General features: G+C 41.3%; 2 protein-coding genes across 2 annotated transcripts; both read left to right on the top strand.

Annotated features, from left to right (window-relative positions):
* The first annotated feature begins 565 nt into the window (after positions 1–565).
* On the top strand, positions 566–7,389 carry LOC114448110 (sialic acid-binding Ig-like lectin 10). Its single transcript, XM_028424841.1, has 9 exons — positions 566–602; positions 994–1,064; positions 4,684–5,004; positions 5,080–5,358; positions 5,766–6,023; positions 6,153–6,385; positions 6,517–6,628; positions 6,717–6,786; positions 7,224–7,389. Exons 2-7 carry the CDS (start codon positions 1,010–1,012, stop codon positions 6,574–6,576), a joined length of 1,206 nt encoding a protein of 401 aa, XP_028280642.1. The 5' UTR covers positions 566–602; positions 994–1,009; the 3' UTR covers positions 6,577–6,628; positions 6,717–6,786; positions 7,224–7,389.
* Positions 7,390–11,324: 3,935 nt separating this feature from the next.
* Positions 11,325–15,055, top strand: LOC114448414 (sialic acid-binding Ig-like lectin 5). Its single transcript, XM_028425331.1, has 9 exons — positions 11,325–11,361; positions 11,603–11,998; positions 12,183–12,461; positions 12,537–12,815; positions 13,244–13,501; positions 13,631–13,906; positions 14,046–14,157; positions 14,246–14,315; positions 14,657–15,055. The coding sequence occupies exons 1-9, from the start codon at positions 11,325–11,327 to the stop codon at positions 15,053–15,055; spliced, it is 2,106 nt and encodes a 701-aa protein (XP_028281132.1).

The raw sequence follows: 15,055 nt of genomic DNA, 5'->3' as shown, positions 1-15,055 counted from the left end.
GGATTTGGTTCTTTTCATTTAGGTTTACACACAATAAGTGTCTTTCCTTCACCTGTGCCCACTTTGCAGCTGTGTGAGCTCCTAGGGGATAAACAAAGTCATTATCAATTGATTACAACCAAAGTGGAAACAGGCATGTAGCATGTTAGCTCTATGTTATCGTACTTCACCATCCAGTTAAAAATGACTAAGTGTGATCAACAAGCCATCACACACTGGCACTGATACCATATAAGGCCAAATAACACCAGCTGAACAGACACTGTGACTTTGCATTAGAGCATCATTATTCAGTGTTAAAAGTGAACATGCACTGCAGAATGTGATGACAAGTACGGTAAATAATACTTGTCTATATAAACGTATTTCTATTGAAATAAACATGTCTATTATTAAATTCTTAAAACATTTCATTAAAAAGTTGTAAATAGATAAATAAGTAATTAATATAGATAGATCACGATCATAATATGGAAGTCAAAGAAAAGCATGACTTTGTACATTGAAAGACTTCCCTAAATTTATCACAAAGGGGAAGGAACATTTAGCAGACATCAGAGGAGATCGTTGGTCTGGAGCAGAGTGCAGGACAGCAGATAGAGGTAAAAACATAACTGTTAACATTTCTTGTGGGAAAGATTCAACGTATTTATTGTCATGTATATTAACATAAAACAAACTATGAATAAGTAAAGCTACATAAATGTGTGATCTGCTGTGCAACATTGAGCAGAGAATGTCAGGGGAGAGAAACAGTACGACACACGTGCAGTTGTTGCATATGAAGGTGCATGAACAGTAAACAATATTACAGTTGGTGTGCTACTGAAAAATGTAAACAGTCTGAGCAAGGGTCCATTGTTACAGACTCCTGTCAGCTGTCGAGGAGAGGGAAATAAAGAGTTAATGAGTCAAAGACTTTAAAGTGTCAGCTACATGATATGTGGAGATACAGAAGTGTCTTTTTGACGTCTGACTTCAATTCACTTCCAGTCTGCTCTGGATCAGGATGTTTCTTCTCCTTTGGACCGCTGTGCTCTTGTGTGAGATCAGTGCTGACACAGGTATGTGACCGTCAAGACGCAAACATCAGAACTGTTGTTGTGACACTGAACATCCTTCAGAATGTGTTTTTTTCTCTCCACACATTCACACCTTTCACAAAGGAAATCCTAAATTTAATCAATGGTTTTAACTGGAACAAACCAAAGCACAGGTAATCCAATATAACCATGGGGCTGGAAGACACAGGAGAACAAAAAAACAGAGCACAGAACCTCACAGTGACAAAACAGAGATCTCACAGGGTACAAGCAAGACAAAGAGACACAAGCAAAGGGGAGGACAAGTGAACACAGTCAGGGGAGGGCAGACAATCACACAAAGCGGGAAGATACAAGAGGAAGTAAAACATGTGGGAAAACACAAGGAAGACGAGACTATTGAAATAAAACAGGAAGCAAGACTAAACCACAGGAAACATAACACAGACACGGGGCAATTACAGTTTTTTCTAATTGCTTAAGCACATTTCTGTAACTATTGGCTATTTGTGCAAAACTCTACACACAAATAAAAAAACCTTACACCAAATCAGCAAAACATTGTAGATCTCTTGCAAAAGCCAATACATCTTGCTTAACTCTTCAAACCTTTGTAAAAAAAGGTATTTTTGTACCACACAGTTAACACAAACCATCATATTACTAAGCACACAATGTGCCAACTACACACTGATGGTATTAACTGAAAACACATCTGGCTTTTGCTTTCTCTGTGCACAAGGTCTGTCCATGTGAGGTCAAACTTTTGTCATAAATAGTTCTATAAACACACAGGGATTCAAATTTCAAGTATGAATGTTTATTCACACACATCAAAACAAACACAAGAAAACAATACAATTTCACTGAAAGAGAGAGAGAGAGAGAGAGAGAGAGAAAATCAGTCTCATTGTCTCTCTGGGTCCGGCCACAGAATTTCATCAACATCACATGCAATGTCTTCTAGTCCAAGGCACCAGGGAACATGTCTCCTGGAGTGCCGTATCCAGGCCTGACATGATGCCTGGTCCATATCCTCGCATGCCTCCTTCCAGATGCTGGATGTCTAGTAATTCTGTAGAGTAACAGTTTCAGTTTTACATGTACAGTATTGTTGTTTTTCTCATTAGAGTATGGTACTACAAAACTTAGAGTGAGGGAACTGTACTAACCGATTCTCATCAATATGTCCTTATGATGCTTGCTACAGTGTAGCGGCTCAGGCTGAACCCATTGTCCAGCTTCCCTCAGGGTCGTTCCATGGTTGATCACATGATCCATTATTGTAGCTCTGATGACATCAGTAATTCTATTTCTCCTTACCCTTCCTCCTTCCTCTTCACCTCCTCGTCCTCTTCCTCTAAATTCACATCCTAGTCTTCGTCCTCCTCCTCTTCCTCATGTCCTCATCCTCCTCTAATTCTCACTCTTCTCAGTTTCCTTCTCCCTCCATTGTTCTCCACACTGAAGCTTACCTGTGGCTTATTGACAGCTCATGCTGATTGCAAAGTGAACTAATGATGTAAAACAGTTCTCACATGTGACAGTGTAGCCAGACAGTTGGCAAAATAGTGTAAATACTAGCCATACATGTGTATAGTTTTACTAGGAGTGTGTTGATCATTTGGAAATTGTGTGTAAAGCAGTGAGTTGTGTTTACATTGCTTAAGCACATTTCTGTAACTATTGGCTATTTGTGCAAAACTCTACACACAAATAAAAAAACCTTACACCAAATCAGCAAAACATTGTAGATCTCTTGCAAAAGCCAATACATCTTGCTTAACTCTTCAAACCTTTGTAAAAATGGTATTTTTGTACCACACAGTTAACACAAACCATCATATTACTAAGCACACAATGTGCCAACTACACACTGATGGTATTAACTGAAAACACATCTGGCTTTTGCTTTCTCTGTGCACAAGGTCTGTCCATGTGAGGTCAAACCTTTGTCATAAATAGTTCTATAAACACACAGGGATTCAAATTTCAAGTATGAATGTTTATTCACACACATCAAAACAAACACAAGAAAACATACAATTTCACTGAAAGAGAGAGAGAGAGAGAGAAAATCAGTCTCATTGTCTCTCTGGGTCCGGCCACAGAATTTCATCGTCTCATGCAATGTCTTCTAGTCCAAGTCACCGGGGAACATGTCTCCTGGAGTGCCGTATCCAGGCCTGACATGATGCCTGGTCCATATCCTCGCATGCCTCCTTCCAGATGCTGGATGTCTAGTAATTCTGTGGAGTAACAGTTTCAGTTTTACATGTACAGTATTGTTGTTTTTCTCATTAGAGTATGGTACTACTACAAAACTTAGTGTGAGGGAACTGTACTAACCCATTCTCATCAATATGTCCTTATGATGCTTGCTACAGTGTAGCGGCTCAGGCTGAACCCATTGTCCAGCTTCCCTCAGGGTCATTCCATGGTTGATCACATGATCCACTATTGTAGCTCCGATGACATCAGTAATTCTATTTCTTCTTACCCTTCCTCCTTCCTCTTCACCTCCTCATCCTCTTCCTCTAAATTCACGTCCTAGTCTTTGTCCTCCTCCTCTTCCTCATGTTCCTCCTCTAATTCTCACTCTTCTCAGTTTCCTTCTCCCTCCATTGTTCTCCACACTGAAGCTTACCTGTGGCTTATTGACAGAGCTCATGCTGAATGCAAAGTGAACTAAAGATGTAAAACAGTTCTCACATGTGACAGTGTAGCCAGACAGTTGGCAAAATAGTGTAAATACTAGCCATAAATGTGTGTAGTTTTACTAGGAGTGTGTTGATCATTTGGAAGTTGTGTGTAAAGCAGTGAGTTGTGTTTACAGTTCAGCAAAAACAGTGCTGTCAAGTGGATTATATTTATACATTTGCAAATTGTGTGTTACAAAAGTGCAAATTGAGTTTAAAGCAGTTTTTTTGCTTTTAGTTTTGCAAACTCAGTGAGTGATTTTGCTATAACTATTAATAGTTTTAGAAATTGTGCTATAAGAATCATTGTTAGTGTTTAAGCAATCAGAAAAAACTGTAAAGACTCTCTCTGTCTCTGTCTGTGTCTCCTTGTTTACATGAACAGGTGCTTCAGTTTGGGGACAACAGCACTGTCCACAAGAAGGATACTGTGTCACTCTCAGTGAGGGAGAACTAACAGCAGAGGCTTGACTCTGTGTTGTGATACCGTGTTCTTTCACCACCATCTTTACACCCACACATGTCATTTGGTCCAAATGTAAAACAGCTGAAGGAAAATGTGACAAGAGTCAATCAGTTCAGCCTGAGTTCAGAGGTCGAGTGTCACTTTTGGAGCCTGATGTGAGTCAGAGAAACTGCAGCATCATGATTAATGATCTCAGAGATTCTGATTCTGGACTTTATCAGCTCAGAGTTAAAGGTTCCAACAAGAGTGAAGCATTTTTGTTCACTTCAAAAGCAGCTGTCACTGTTAAAGGTATGAAAAGTTATTTATAATCTTGATGAATCCTAAAGTAACTTTTGTCATTGATGGTCCTCTGTTTGCAGACAGTAGGAGCTGCAGCAGTTAAAGCTAACACTTATTGTTTCATTGAAATGTTTATTGAATGCTGACCTTCAGACTGTCCACCTGATCCCACTCTGCTCTGTGTTTCCATCAGGTCTGAGTCAGAAGCCCACAGTGGTGATTCCTCCACTGACAGCAGGACAGCAGAGCACCCTGACCTGCACTGCTCCTGGTCTCTGCTCTGGATCTGATCCTGACATCACCTGGTCATGGAGAGGAAAGAGAAATAATGACTCTTACATCACAGGAAACACCACTGAATTCAAGACTGAGAATGTGACTGATGGTACACAGAGACACTCCTCTGCTTTGACCTTTAACCCTTTATCTAAACACCACACCACCAGTGTCACCTGTACGGTCAGCTTCAGAGGTGAAATAACTACAGAGGAGACTCAGACTGTGATCGTGAGCTGTGAGTACTACAGTGTTTGTACAGTGTGTCTGCAGGCTGTCTGGAAGCTACATACTGTGTGTTTATGTCTTATAGATGTGAAGGAAGTTCAAATCACAGGGAGCAGAAAAGTGACTGAGGGTGAGACTCTGAGTCTGACCTGCAGTGTTGAAAGTTTCCCTCCATCACTCATCACATGGGCTAAAATGTCTGAAAGTGATCTGCAGGAAGACACTGACACCTTCACACAGGACCAAAGAACAGGAGCTTTGTCCATCTATAATGTGACTGCAGAAGATTCTGGACAGTACGTGTGCACAGCTACACACCTGAACAAGACCCACAAGATGAGAAACGTCACTGTAACAGTGATATGTGAGTACACAACCCTCTGCTTTTAACACACCAGAACAGTACTGTGGCGTTTTCTTTTCAGAGGTCAGGTCATTAAACTGAATAGGCCTACTTTCAAATATGTTAGAACTTTCTTTTTACTTTGCTGCCCTCCAGTGGTTGTACAATTAATGACAGTGATATATATATCAATTACCCCTTGTTGGCATTCTCTGTAAAACCAGGAACTCTGAAAATAACTCTGTATATATAGTATGTATGGTATATGGTATAGAAAGAATCAAAGCAAAATATTGTGTCAGAAAGTGAGACTCAGTGGTCATGATGTCGGTATCACTTTTACTTTTTATTTGATTTTTCTCCTTGTTTTTATTTCTAATTCCTGTTTAAATATTTTTAAATGAACTAAAACACTGAAATGTTCACAGACATCAGGAAACCTCAGATCAGCGGCTCTACAGCTGTTAATGAGGGAGATGTTCTGAGTCTGACCTGCAGTGCTGAAAGTTTCCCTCCATCAGTTATTATGTGGACTAAACTTAGTTCTAACACAACCCTGCACAACGGCCCTGGATCAGCTACACTAGTCATCCCTAATGTGACAGCAGAGCATTCAGGACAGTACATCTGCACAGCAAACCATCTGAACACCACCCTGACAGAAAGAGTCACTGTAACACTGACATGTAAGTACATGTATATTAACACTGCTTACAGATGTTTAAATATCTTTCTATGCTGCAAACCTTTACCTTGCACCTTCATGCCATTCACCATTTTGAGTTGACACACTGTGTTCTGGTATGTATCTGCAGGGATCACAGAGATCCAGACTGGCTCTGTGTGTGAGCTACAGTCAGATGTCCTGACCTGTTGGTGTGTCAGTGAGGGGTTTCCTTTACCCACCTTCAAATGGCCGCTGCTGGAGGACCACACTCAGTACTCTGTCGTGACCTCTGTGTCAAAGCAGACAGTCAACAGCACTGTTACTGTGAGAAACCATGGTAACACTGCTGTTGAATGTGTGGCCAGTAATGAGAACGGAGAAGTAAAAGCAAACCTCACCATTCAGACAAAGTTGCCTTAGTTTTTTTAGTATCTCTGTTTTATCCTCTGTAGTCAACCAGTGTACAAGTTATTACAAATACACACCTGTATTTTTCATCTTTCTGATTGCAGGTAAATCAGAAGAAATCTTCCAAACTGCTTCAAGGCTGGAAGTCATCATTGCGTTTTTAATTGCAGTCGTTCTGTCAGCAGTTGTTTGCTGTTTGGCTATAAAATGCCACAGGTATGCTGTTGTTTTAATTCATTGTTTTGTGGATTATATTTCTATACATACATTTACATTGTTGCTGCACAAATATATTTTTCTCCAGAAACAAACAGAAAAAGTCTGAAAATGTGGATGAGACTACGGAGATGATAATCCCACAAGGCAACATGCTGGTATGTGTGTTCATATGTTTATATAGCTACTTCTGCTTAAGCAGCCGTCATCAGTTCATTAGACAATCCTTCAGTGTGGCTGAGAACACACATGGTTACACACTACTGAAACAATGTTGTCACCTTCTAATGTGGTCTGACCAGTTCTGTCCACAATGCACTGTGGGTGTGTTGTAGGCCAAAGATGTAAGGTCATGAGCAATAGATAACTATATTTTATTTTATTTTATTTTATTTTATTTTATTTTATTTTATTTTATTTTATTTTATTTTATTTTATTTTATTAAAAGTTTCTTAACATCAATTTATTGGTTGCAGTATTTTTGAGTTCCTTGTTCCTGATGAATCAGTGGTTCGCAGTGATGTAAATATACCAGACATTTCACAGTTAATGTGCACATTCTTGGACTTGTATCATCTTCTGTGTACCTGACAGGTACATGAGAATGGAGCTGTGGACAGAGGGACGACAGACACTGAACTGAACAGTGGCCCAAAAGATGTGGAGTACGCCAGCATTGACTTCTCCCTGCTAAAAAGGATGAGACCCAGCGAGGTGGCAAGGAGGAAGCAAGAGAGCACAGAGACGGAGTACTCTGAAGTAAAGAGGCAGGTAAGAGAGGGAAAGAAAGAGGATGCTGGAGAGGAAGGAGAAACATTTGTTACGTGCCGGTACTTGTGTGTATGTCTGTGTCTCTGCTTTCTGTGCAGGTTTCCAAGTGCTTCCAGTGAACCAAGTGGATGATTCACACCTGAGTCCACTTGGTCCTCATCAACAGAAGTATATCAACTGGAGGTGTGCACATGGCCGGGGCCAGTGTGGGCCAACTTGTGGATGCACACACCATGCGTCTTTGCGCCGTCCAGAGGGACTAGAGCATGGTATTCAGCGCTGATCTCTTTTAGTTTTGCTTTTGTGTTTGATTTATTATTTTGTTATTTGTTTAAGTTAATAAATTTAATTAATAGTCACTGTTTCCGACTGCTGTCTCTTCCTCAGGCCTGAGTAACATTATTGTTGCTTCCCCTCATCCCCTGGACTAACTGGGGAACGTAACAAATGGGGGCTCGTCCGGGATATCCTACTGAGGGAGAGTTTCAGCAAGGTCTCAGTGACTGTGTAGCTTTGTTGTAGCCATGTAGCCTGCTGGAAACCTCGTGGTGAATGTGAGCTTTAACCCCATTGACTGTCTTCCCAGTTTAGAATAGGTGAGTGCCCAGCTGGTCTGCTAGCAGTCCTTCCATCAGACACTCTTGTTATTTTGCCTTTCTTATTTTCGGAGCTAATCCTGGGTGGGGATCCAGTTCCCTGGCGGGGGTAGGCTTTTCAGGGCCTCGGCCACTGGAGTTCAGCCTTTAAAGACGCCTCGAGCCCGGCACGCTCCAGAAGACAGATAGGTGAGTTTGTTTGGGCAGGAACTGGAACAGTCTGTGTAGATACTCTGTATGGTTTAGCTTGTGTATTAGCATGCGCTTCGTTCGTGTGTTCTCTGCTGAAAGCAGAGGTGTGTTAGCGTACGCTTCGTCCTTTGTGTTTTCTCTGCTGTAGGCAGAGGTGTGCGAGTGTGCACTTTAGTTCGTGTGTTTCTCCGCTGGAGGCAGAGGTGTGTGCGCACACTCAGTTTTCATGTGTGTTAGCGTACGTTTCGTTGTGTTCTCTGCTGCGAGCAGGGGTGTGTGTTCGCGTGTGCTAAGACTTTCGTGAGTTTCTCTGCTGTGGGCAGAGGTGTTGCCAGGCGTGATTTGTGGTGCTGCCGGCCATAGTAGTGGCTGTGGCGGTAGCGTGTGTGGCCATGTGGCCTGTGATTCCATTAATTCTAAGGCAGAACTGGTTCTGTGGACAGAACTTTGTTTCGTGTAGTGGGATCACTTTGTATTTGTTAACCCTCTAGTTTGCAAACCGGGGGTTTGCTTTTATGGGAGGGGGTGTTACGTGCCGGTATTTGGTGGGTGTGTATGTCTGTGTCTCTGCTTTCTGTGCAGGTTTCCAAGTGCTTCCAGTGAACCAAGTGGATGATTCACACCTGAGTCCACTTGGTCCTCATCAATAGAAGTATATCAACTGGAGATGTGCACATGGCCGGGGCCAGTGTGGGCCAACTTGTACACCATGCGTCTTTGCTCCGTCCAGAGGGACTAGAGCATGATATTCAGCGCTGATCTTTTTTAGTTTTTGCTTTTGTGTTTAATTTATTATTTTGTAATTCGTTTAAGTTAATGAATTTGATTGTCACTGTTTCCGACTGCTGTCTCTTCCTCAAGCCTGGGTAACATTATTGTTGCTTCCCCTCATCCCCTGGACTAATTGGGGAACGTAACACATTGGAGAGGAAAGAGGAGGAGGTGATGGTGGAGGAGGATGAGGAGACCAGACATTGTGTCTCAGAAGAAGAGAACAGAGGGGATGAGGCCGTGTACTCTAATGTGAAGGAAATCATGTACAATAAGGACTGTGGGGATCGATGTGATGGACTGATGATGGAGCGTCATTGTGATTAATGAGTCCTCTCTACCATCTGGCTGGGACTTGCACTATATTCAGTGTGCTGTAAGCTCTTGAACGCAGCTTTATTCTTTTCATAGCTCTAATGTCCAGGTAGTTGACATGTTTGGTGCTTCTAAAGAAGTTATAATGGTACATATTGTAAACTACAAGCTGACTTATTTGTTCTTTAGTTTTGTGTATAAAGTGTTTGCTGTGTGTTTAGTGAGTGCTCTTATGTGCTCTGCTCAGTGTTTTGTACAGTATGAATGAGGAAATGAGAGGGTGTCCAACAGCTCAGATCTAATCTTAAAAGTAATCTTAACTCAAAATGTGAACAGGAAGCCTTCAGACATGAGGCTGTGATGCCTTTTTAGTGGATGTTTAAATGAAGAATCATGTGAGCAACTTTTCTTAGAACTCATGCTGTTCCAGATACATGAGGCTATTTTAAAGAGGATGCAAGAAGCTGAAGTTGTCAATACGTGCAGCATAAATGTTTCCATCGCATCCACTGTATTCAAATGTTACTACAAACACAAATACACATACAAATGCAGCTGGAAAAATATGCTGATATGTTGCATTTGAAAATTCTACACAAAGATGTAAATAGCGGTCAACATACAGAGATAATTTGGTGTGAACAGGAAGTAACCAGAGACACTGTGAGTGATTCCATATTAGGTCATGTGTGACTTCTGTGATGCTGAAACCAGAAAGTAGCCTTCAATGTACAGCAACAATAAAAATCATTGATTATTGTTATGAATATATCATACACATTGCTGAGTTGCTATCAGGATGAGACATAGTTACAGAGAGAGCTGTTTAAAGGGCTAATACACCATTTAACAGAGACCCCAGACCCTGCTGTACACCTGTGAGTTTTATTTTTAGAATGACTGCCTCCAGCTGAAAATTGATTTTCCATACTCTCACTGTTTGATCAATGTATGTAAATACTATTTGAGTTGTGCCTACAAAGTGAAGCAGTCTTGAAGGGAGTCATACTGTCTGTCAGTGTTTTATTATTCAGAGAAATGTACTTAACACCTTTGCCATAAAGACAGAGGAAGTACAGAGACAAGGAAGAGTCAGTTTAAAACAGAGACACTCGACTCAAGAATCAAGAGTCTTTATTCTCACTATGCAAGGCACAATGACATTTTGTTCAGCAGTGCGTGGATTAGGCACACAGATGGACACAAAATTAAAAAAGAGACATGCTTAAAATATACCTAGATAAATATAAAATAGAATAAAGAAAAAAAGACTAAAACTAACAGTGCAAATTACATTTCTAAAGTGAACAGTATGACATATATAGTACAAAATGCAGGGTATTAATGCTTCAAAGTGCAGAGTGTCTGTGGTCAGAGGTTACTGCTCAGCCTTTGGGTGGGTGGGATGTGTATGGGGAAATGGGGTGATGGATTTCACAGCTCTGGGGAAGAGGCTGTGTTTTCCCACAGAACCACTGGCTCTACAGTTAATACTGTGATGCTGCACAGTGCTGCCAGATTGAAGCTCTGCCATGTTTGCACTCTCTGCAGTTAAGTTTAAACATGCAGGCCTATTAGAGACATATTCTGATAATCATACTGATACCATGGTGTGAAAAAGAAGCTATAAAAGACACTGAATGCAGCTGTATCACATAAGGCAACATGACAATGTGTGACTTCCCTGATGCTGAAACCAGAGCTGAATCAATAAAAGGCATCAAAAGTTGTATTGAAAAAACATTATATCAAAATATAGCTCTGTTGTTATCAAGCAGCCTTAAAAGAATACTGGCTGTTTTAATAGCTACTTTATCCACCACTTAAAAAGTTCTACTTTTCTTTGCAGTCAGTCTGTGATTGGTTGTTGATGATGGCTGAAGAAGACTTCCTCTTCACACATACAGATGCAGCCTGACAAATATGCTCATATGTTTCATTTGAAAGGACTCAACCTGAAAAGTGGCAGCAGCATTTATTCAGAATATACACACACAGATACATTTTAGAGTGGAATCTGTTCTGAATCAGGATGTTTCTTCACATTTGGATGACTGTGTTCCTGTCTGGGATCAGTGCTGACACAGGTATGTGACTGTATGTAACTCAGTTTCTTGGAAAAAAGTTTGATTTTTCAGTCCTTCATATGACATTTTATATGAGGATGATCAGCTACTGTGTGTTTGCTTTAATGTTGATCTAACACATGACTCTGAAATATGTAAATCCTGAAATGTGATCCTTGTAAATAAGAAGCTGATAGATACCATTGTGTCCTCTTAAAGACTGTCTCTGTCTCTGTCTGTGTCTCCTTGTTTACATGAACAGGTGCTTCAGTTTGGGGAAAACAGCACTGTCCACAGCAAGGATACTGTGTCACTCTCAGTGAGGGAGAACTAACAGCAGAGGCTGGACTCTGTGTTGTGATACCGTGTTCTTTCACCACCATCTTTACACCCACACATGTCATTTGGTCCAAAAGGATAAAAGCTGATCAAATATGGTATTATAACAGAATATTTCACACCGACAAGAGTCAATCAGTTCAGCCTGAGTTCAGAGGTCGAGTGTCACTTTTGGAGCCTGATGTGAGTCAGAGAAACTGCAGCATCATGATTAATGATCTCAGAGAGTCTGATTCTGGATTTTATCAGCTCAGAGTTGAAGGTTCCAAACAGAGTGAAGCATTTACCTTCACTTCAAAAGCAGCTGTCACTGTTAAAGGTATGAAAAGTTATTTATAATCTTGATGAATCCTAAAGTAACTTTTGTCATTGATGGTCCTCTGTTTGCAGACAGTAGGAACTGCAGCAGTTAAAGCTAACACTTATTGTTTCATTGAAATGTTTATTGAATGCTGACCTTCAGACTGTCCACCTGATCCCACTCTGCTCTGTGTTTCCATCAGGTCTGAGTCAGAAGCCCACAGTGGTGATTCCTCCACTGACAGCAGGACAGCAGAGCACCCTGACCTGCACTGCTCCTGGTCTCTGCTCTGGATCTGCTCCTAACATCACCTGGTCATGGAGAGGAAAAACCACTGCTTATAAGAGTGAAGAGACACAGAGACACACCTCTACTTTGACCTTTAACCCATTAGCTGAACACCACAGCACCAATGTCACCTGTAAGGTCAGCTTCAGAGGTGACATAACTACAGAGGAGACTCAGACTGTGAACGTGAGCTGTGAGTACTACAGTGTTTGTACAGTGTGTCTGCAGGCTGTCTGGAAGCTACATACTGTGTGTTTCTGTCTTATAGATGTGAAGGAAGTTCAAATCACAGGGAGCAGAAAAGTGACTGAGGGTGAGACTCTGAGTCTGACCTGCAGTGTTGAAAGTTTCCCTCCATCACTCATCACATGGGCTAAAATGTCTGAAAGTGATCTGCAGGAAGACACTGACACCTTCACACAGGACCAAAGAACAGGAGCTTTGTCCATCTATAATGTGACTGCAGAAGATTCTGGACAGTACGTGTGCACAGCTACACACCTGAACAAGACCCACAAGATGAGAAACGTCACTGTAACAGTGATATGTGAGTACACAACCCTCTGCTTTTAACAAACCAGAACAGTACTGTGGCCTTTTCTTTTCAGAGGTCAGGTCATTAAATGAATAGGTCTACTTTCAAATATGTTGGAACTTTTTACTTTGCTGCCCTCCAGTGGTTGTAAAATTGATGACAGTTTTCTTGTGTTTTATCTCAAAGGTAGGGTAGGAGATTTTGAAAACTCAGTGAGTCAGCCAGATTTTGAAAGTAAACATCTCTTAGGATTGGCTGATGTTTTTAGCATTTTATAGCTTCCACAGATGATTAATATTCTTTGTTTTAAAGTGAAACTGCCAAAGTAATCGGTTGCTATCGGATTGTAAAGTGAAGTTACACTAATTTAACAAAAAGTGCATCAGAATGAAATCTCCTACCCTACCTTTAATTACTCTAAAACACTGAAATGTTCACAGACATCAGGAAACCTCAGATCAGCGGCTCTACAGCTGTTAATGAGGGAGATGTTCTGAGTCTGACCTGCAGTGCTGAAAGTTTCCCTCCATCAGTTATTATGTGGACTAAACTTAGTTCTAACACAACCCTGCACAACGGCACTGGATCAGCTACACTAGTCATCCCTAATGTGACAGCAGAGCATTCAGGACAGTACATCTGCACAGCAAACCATCTGAACACCACCCTGACAGAAAGAGTCACTGTAACAGTGACATGTAAGTACATGTATATTAACACTGCTCACAGATGTTTAAATATCTTTCTATGCTGCAAACCTTTACCTTGCACCTTCATGCCATTCACCATTTTGAGTTGACACACTGTGTTCTGGTATGTATCTGCAGGGATCACAGAGATCCAGACTGGCTCTGTGTGTGAGCTTCAGTCAGATGTCCTGACCTGTTGGTGTGTCAGTGAGGGGTTTCCTTTACCCACCTTCAAATGGCCGCTGCTGGAGGACCACACTCAGTACTCTGTCGTGACCTCTGTGTCAAAGCAGACAGTCAACAGCACTGTTACTGTGAGAAACCATGGTAACACTGCTGTTGAATGTGTGGCCAGTAATGAGAACAGAGAAGTAAAAGCAAACCTCACCATTCAGACAAAGTTGCCTGAGGCCGGTACGTCCTCTCATCTTCAGCACTTCTGCTACTTTTGACCACTTTATGATATTTTTAGTATCTCTGTTTTATCCTCTGTAGTCAACCAGTGTACAAGTTATTACAAATACAAACCTGTATTTCATCTTTCTGATTGCAGGTAAATCAGAAGAAATCTTCCAAACTGCTTCAAGGCTGGAAGTCATCATTGCGTTTTTAATTGGAGCCGTTCTGTCAGCAGTTGTTTGCTGTTTGGCTATAAAATGCCACAGGTATGCTGTTGTTTTAATTCATTGTTTTGTGGATTATATTTCTATACATACATTTATATTGTTGCTGCACAAATATATTTTTCTCCAGAAACAAACAGAAAAAGTCTGAAAATGTGGATGAGACTATGGAGATGATAATCCCACAAGGCAACATGCTGGTATGTGTGTTCATATGTTTATATAGCTACTTCTGCTTAAGCAGCCGTCATCAGTTCATTAGACGATCCTTCAGTGTGGCTGAGAACACACATGGTTACACACTACTGAAACAATGTTGTCACCTTCTAATGTGGTCTGACCAGGTCAGTCTCAGTCTGTCCACAATGCAATTTCACAATTTTATTAAAAGGTTCTTAACATCAATGTATTGGTTGCAGTATCTTTGAGTTCCTTTCTTAAAGCTGATGAATCAGTGGTTGGCAGTGATGTAAAAATATTAGACATTTCACAGTTAATGTGCACATTCTTGGACTTGTATCATCTTCTGTGTACCTGACAGGTACATGAGAATGGAGCTGTGGACAGAGGGACGACAGACACTGAACTGAACAGTGGCCCAAAAGATGTGGAGTACGCCAGCATTGACTTCTCCCTGCTGAAAAGGATGAGACCCAGCGAGGTGGCAAGGAGGAAGCAAGAGAGCACAGAGACGGAGTACTCTGAAGTAAAGAGGCAGGTAAGAGAGGAAAAGAAAGAGGATGCTGGAGAGGAAGGAGAAACATTGGAGAGGAAAGAGGAGGAGGTGATGGTGGAGGAGGATGAGGAGACCAGACATTGTGTCTCAGAAGCAGAGAACAGAGGGGACGAGGCCGTGTACTCTAATGTGAAGGAAATCATGTACAATAAGGACTGTGTGGATCGATGTGATGGACTGATGATGGAGCCTCATTGTGATTAA

Source organism: Parambassis ranga, chromosome 16 (genome assembly GCF_900634625.1).
Source record: "Parambassis ranga chromosome 16, fParRan2.1, whole genome shotgun sequence".
Classification (NCBI taxonomy): domain Eukaryota; kingdom Metazoa; phylum Chordata; class Actinopteri; family Ambassidae; genus Parambassis; species Parambassis ranga.
This window is presented reverse-complemented; position numbering and strand designations above follow the sequence as displayed.

Bases quoted from the DNA above. Each gene is read 5' to 3' on its own strand.
- LOC114448110 (XM_028424841.1), top strand. From the start codon at position 1,010: ATGTTTCTTCTCCTTTGGACCGCTGTGCTCTTGTGTGAGATCAGTGCT. The intron at 1,065-4,683 runs GTATGTGACCGT...TGTTTCCATCAG, and splicing joins TGAGATCAGTGCTGACACAG to GTCTGAGTCAGAAGCCCACA. The intron at 5,005-5,079 runs GTGAGTACTACA...TATGTCTTATAG, and splicing joins TCAGACTGTGATCGTGAGCT to ATGTGAAGGAAGTTCAAATC.
- LOC114448414 (XM_028425331.1), top strand. From the start codon at position 11,325: ATGACTGTGTTCCTGTCTGGGATCAGTGCTGACACAG. The intron at 11,999-12,182 runs GTATGAAAAGTT...TGTTTCCATCAG, and splicing joins AGCAGCTGTCACTGTTAAAG to GTCTGAGTCAGAAGCCCACA. The intron at 13,907-14,045 runs GTACGTCCTCTC...TTCTGATTGCAG, and splicing joins GACAAAGTTGCCTGAGGCCG to GTAAATCAGAAGAAATCTTC.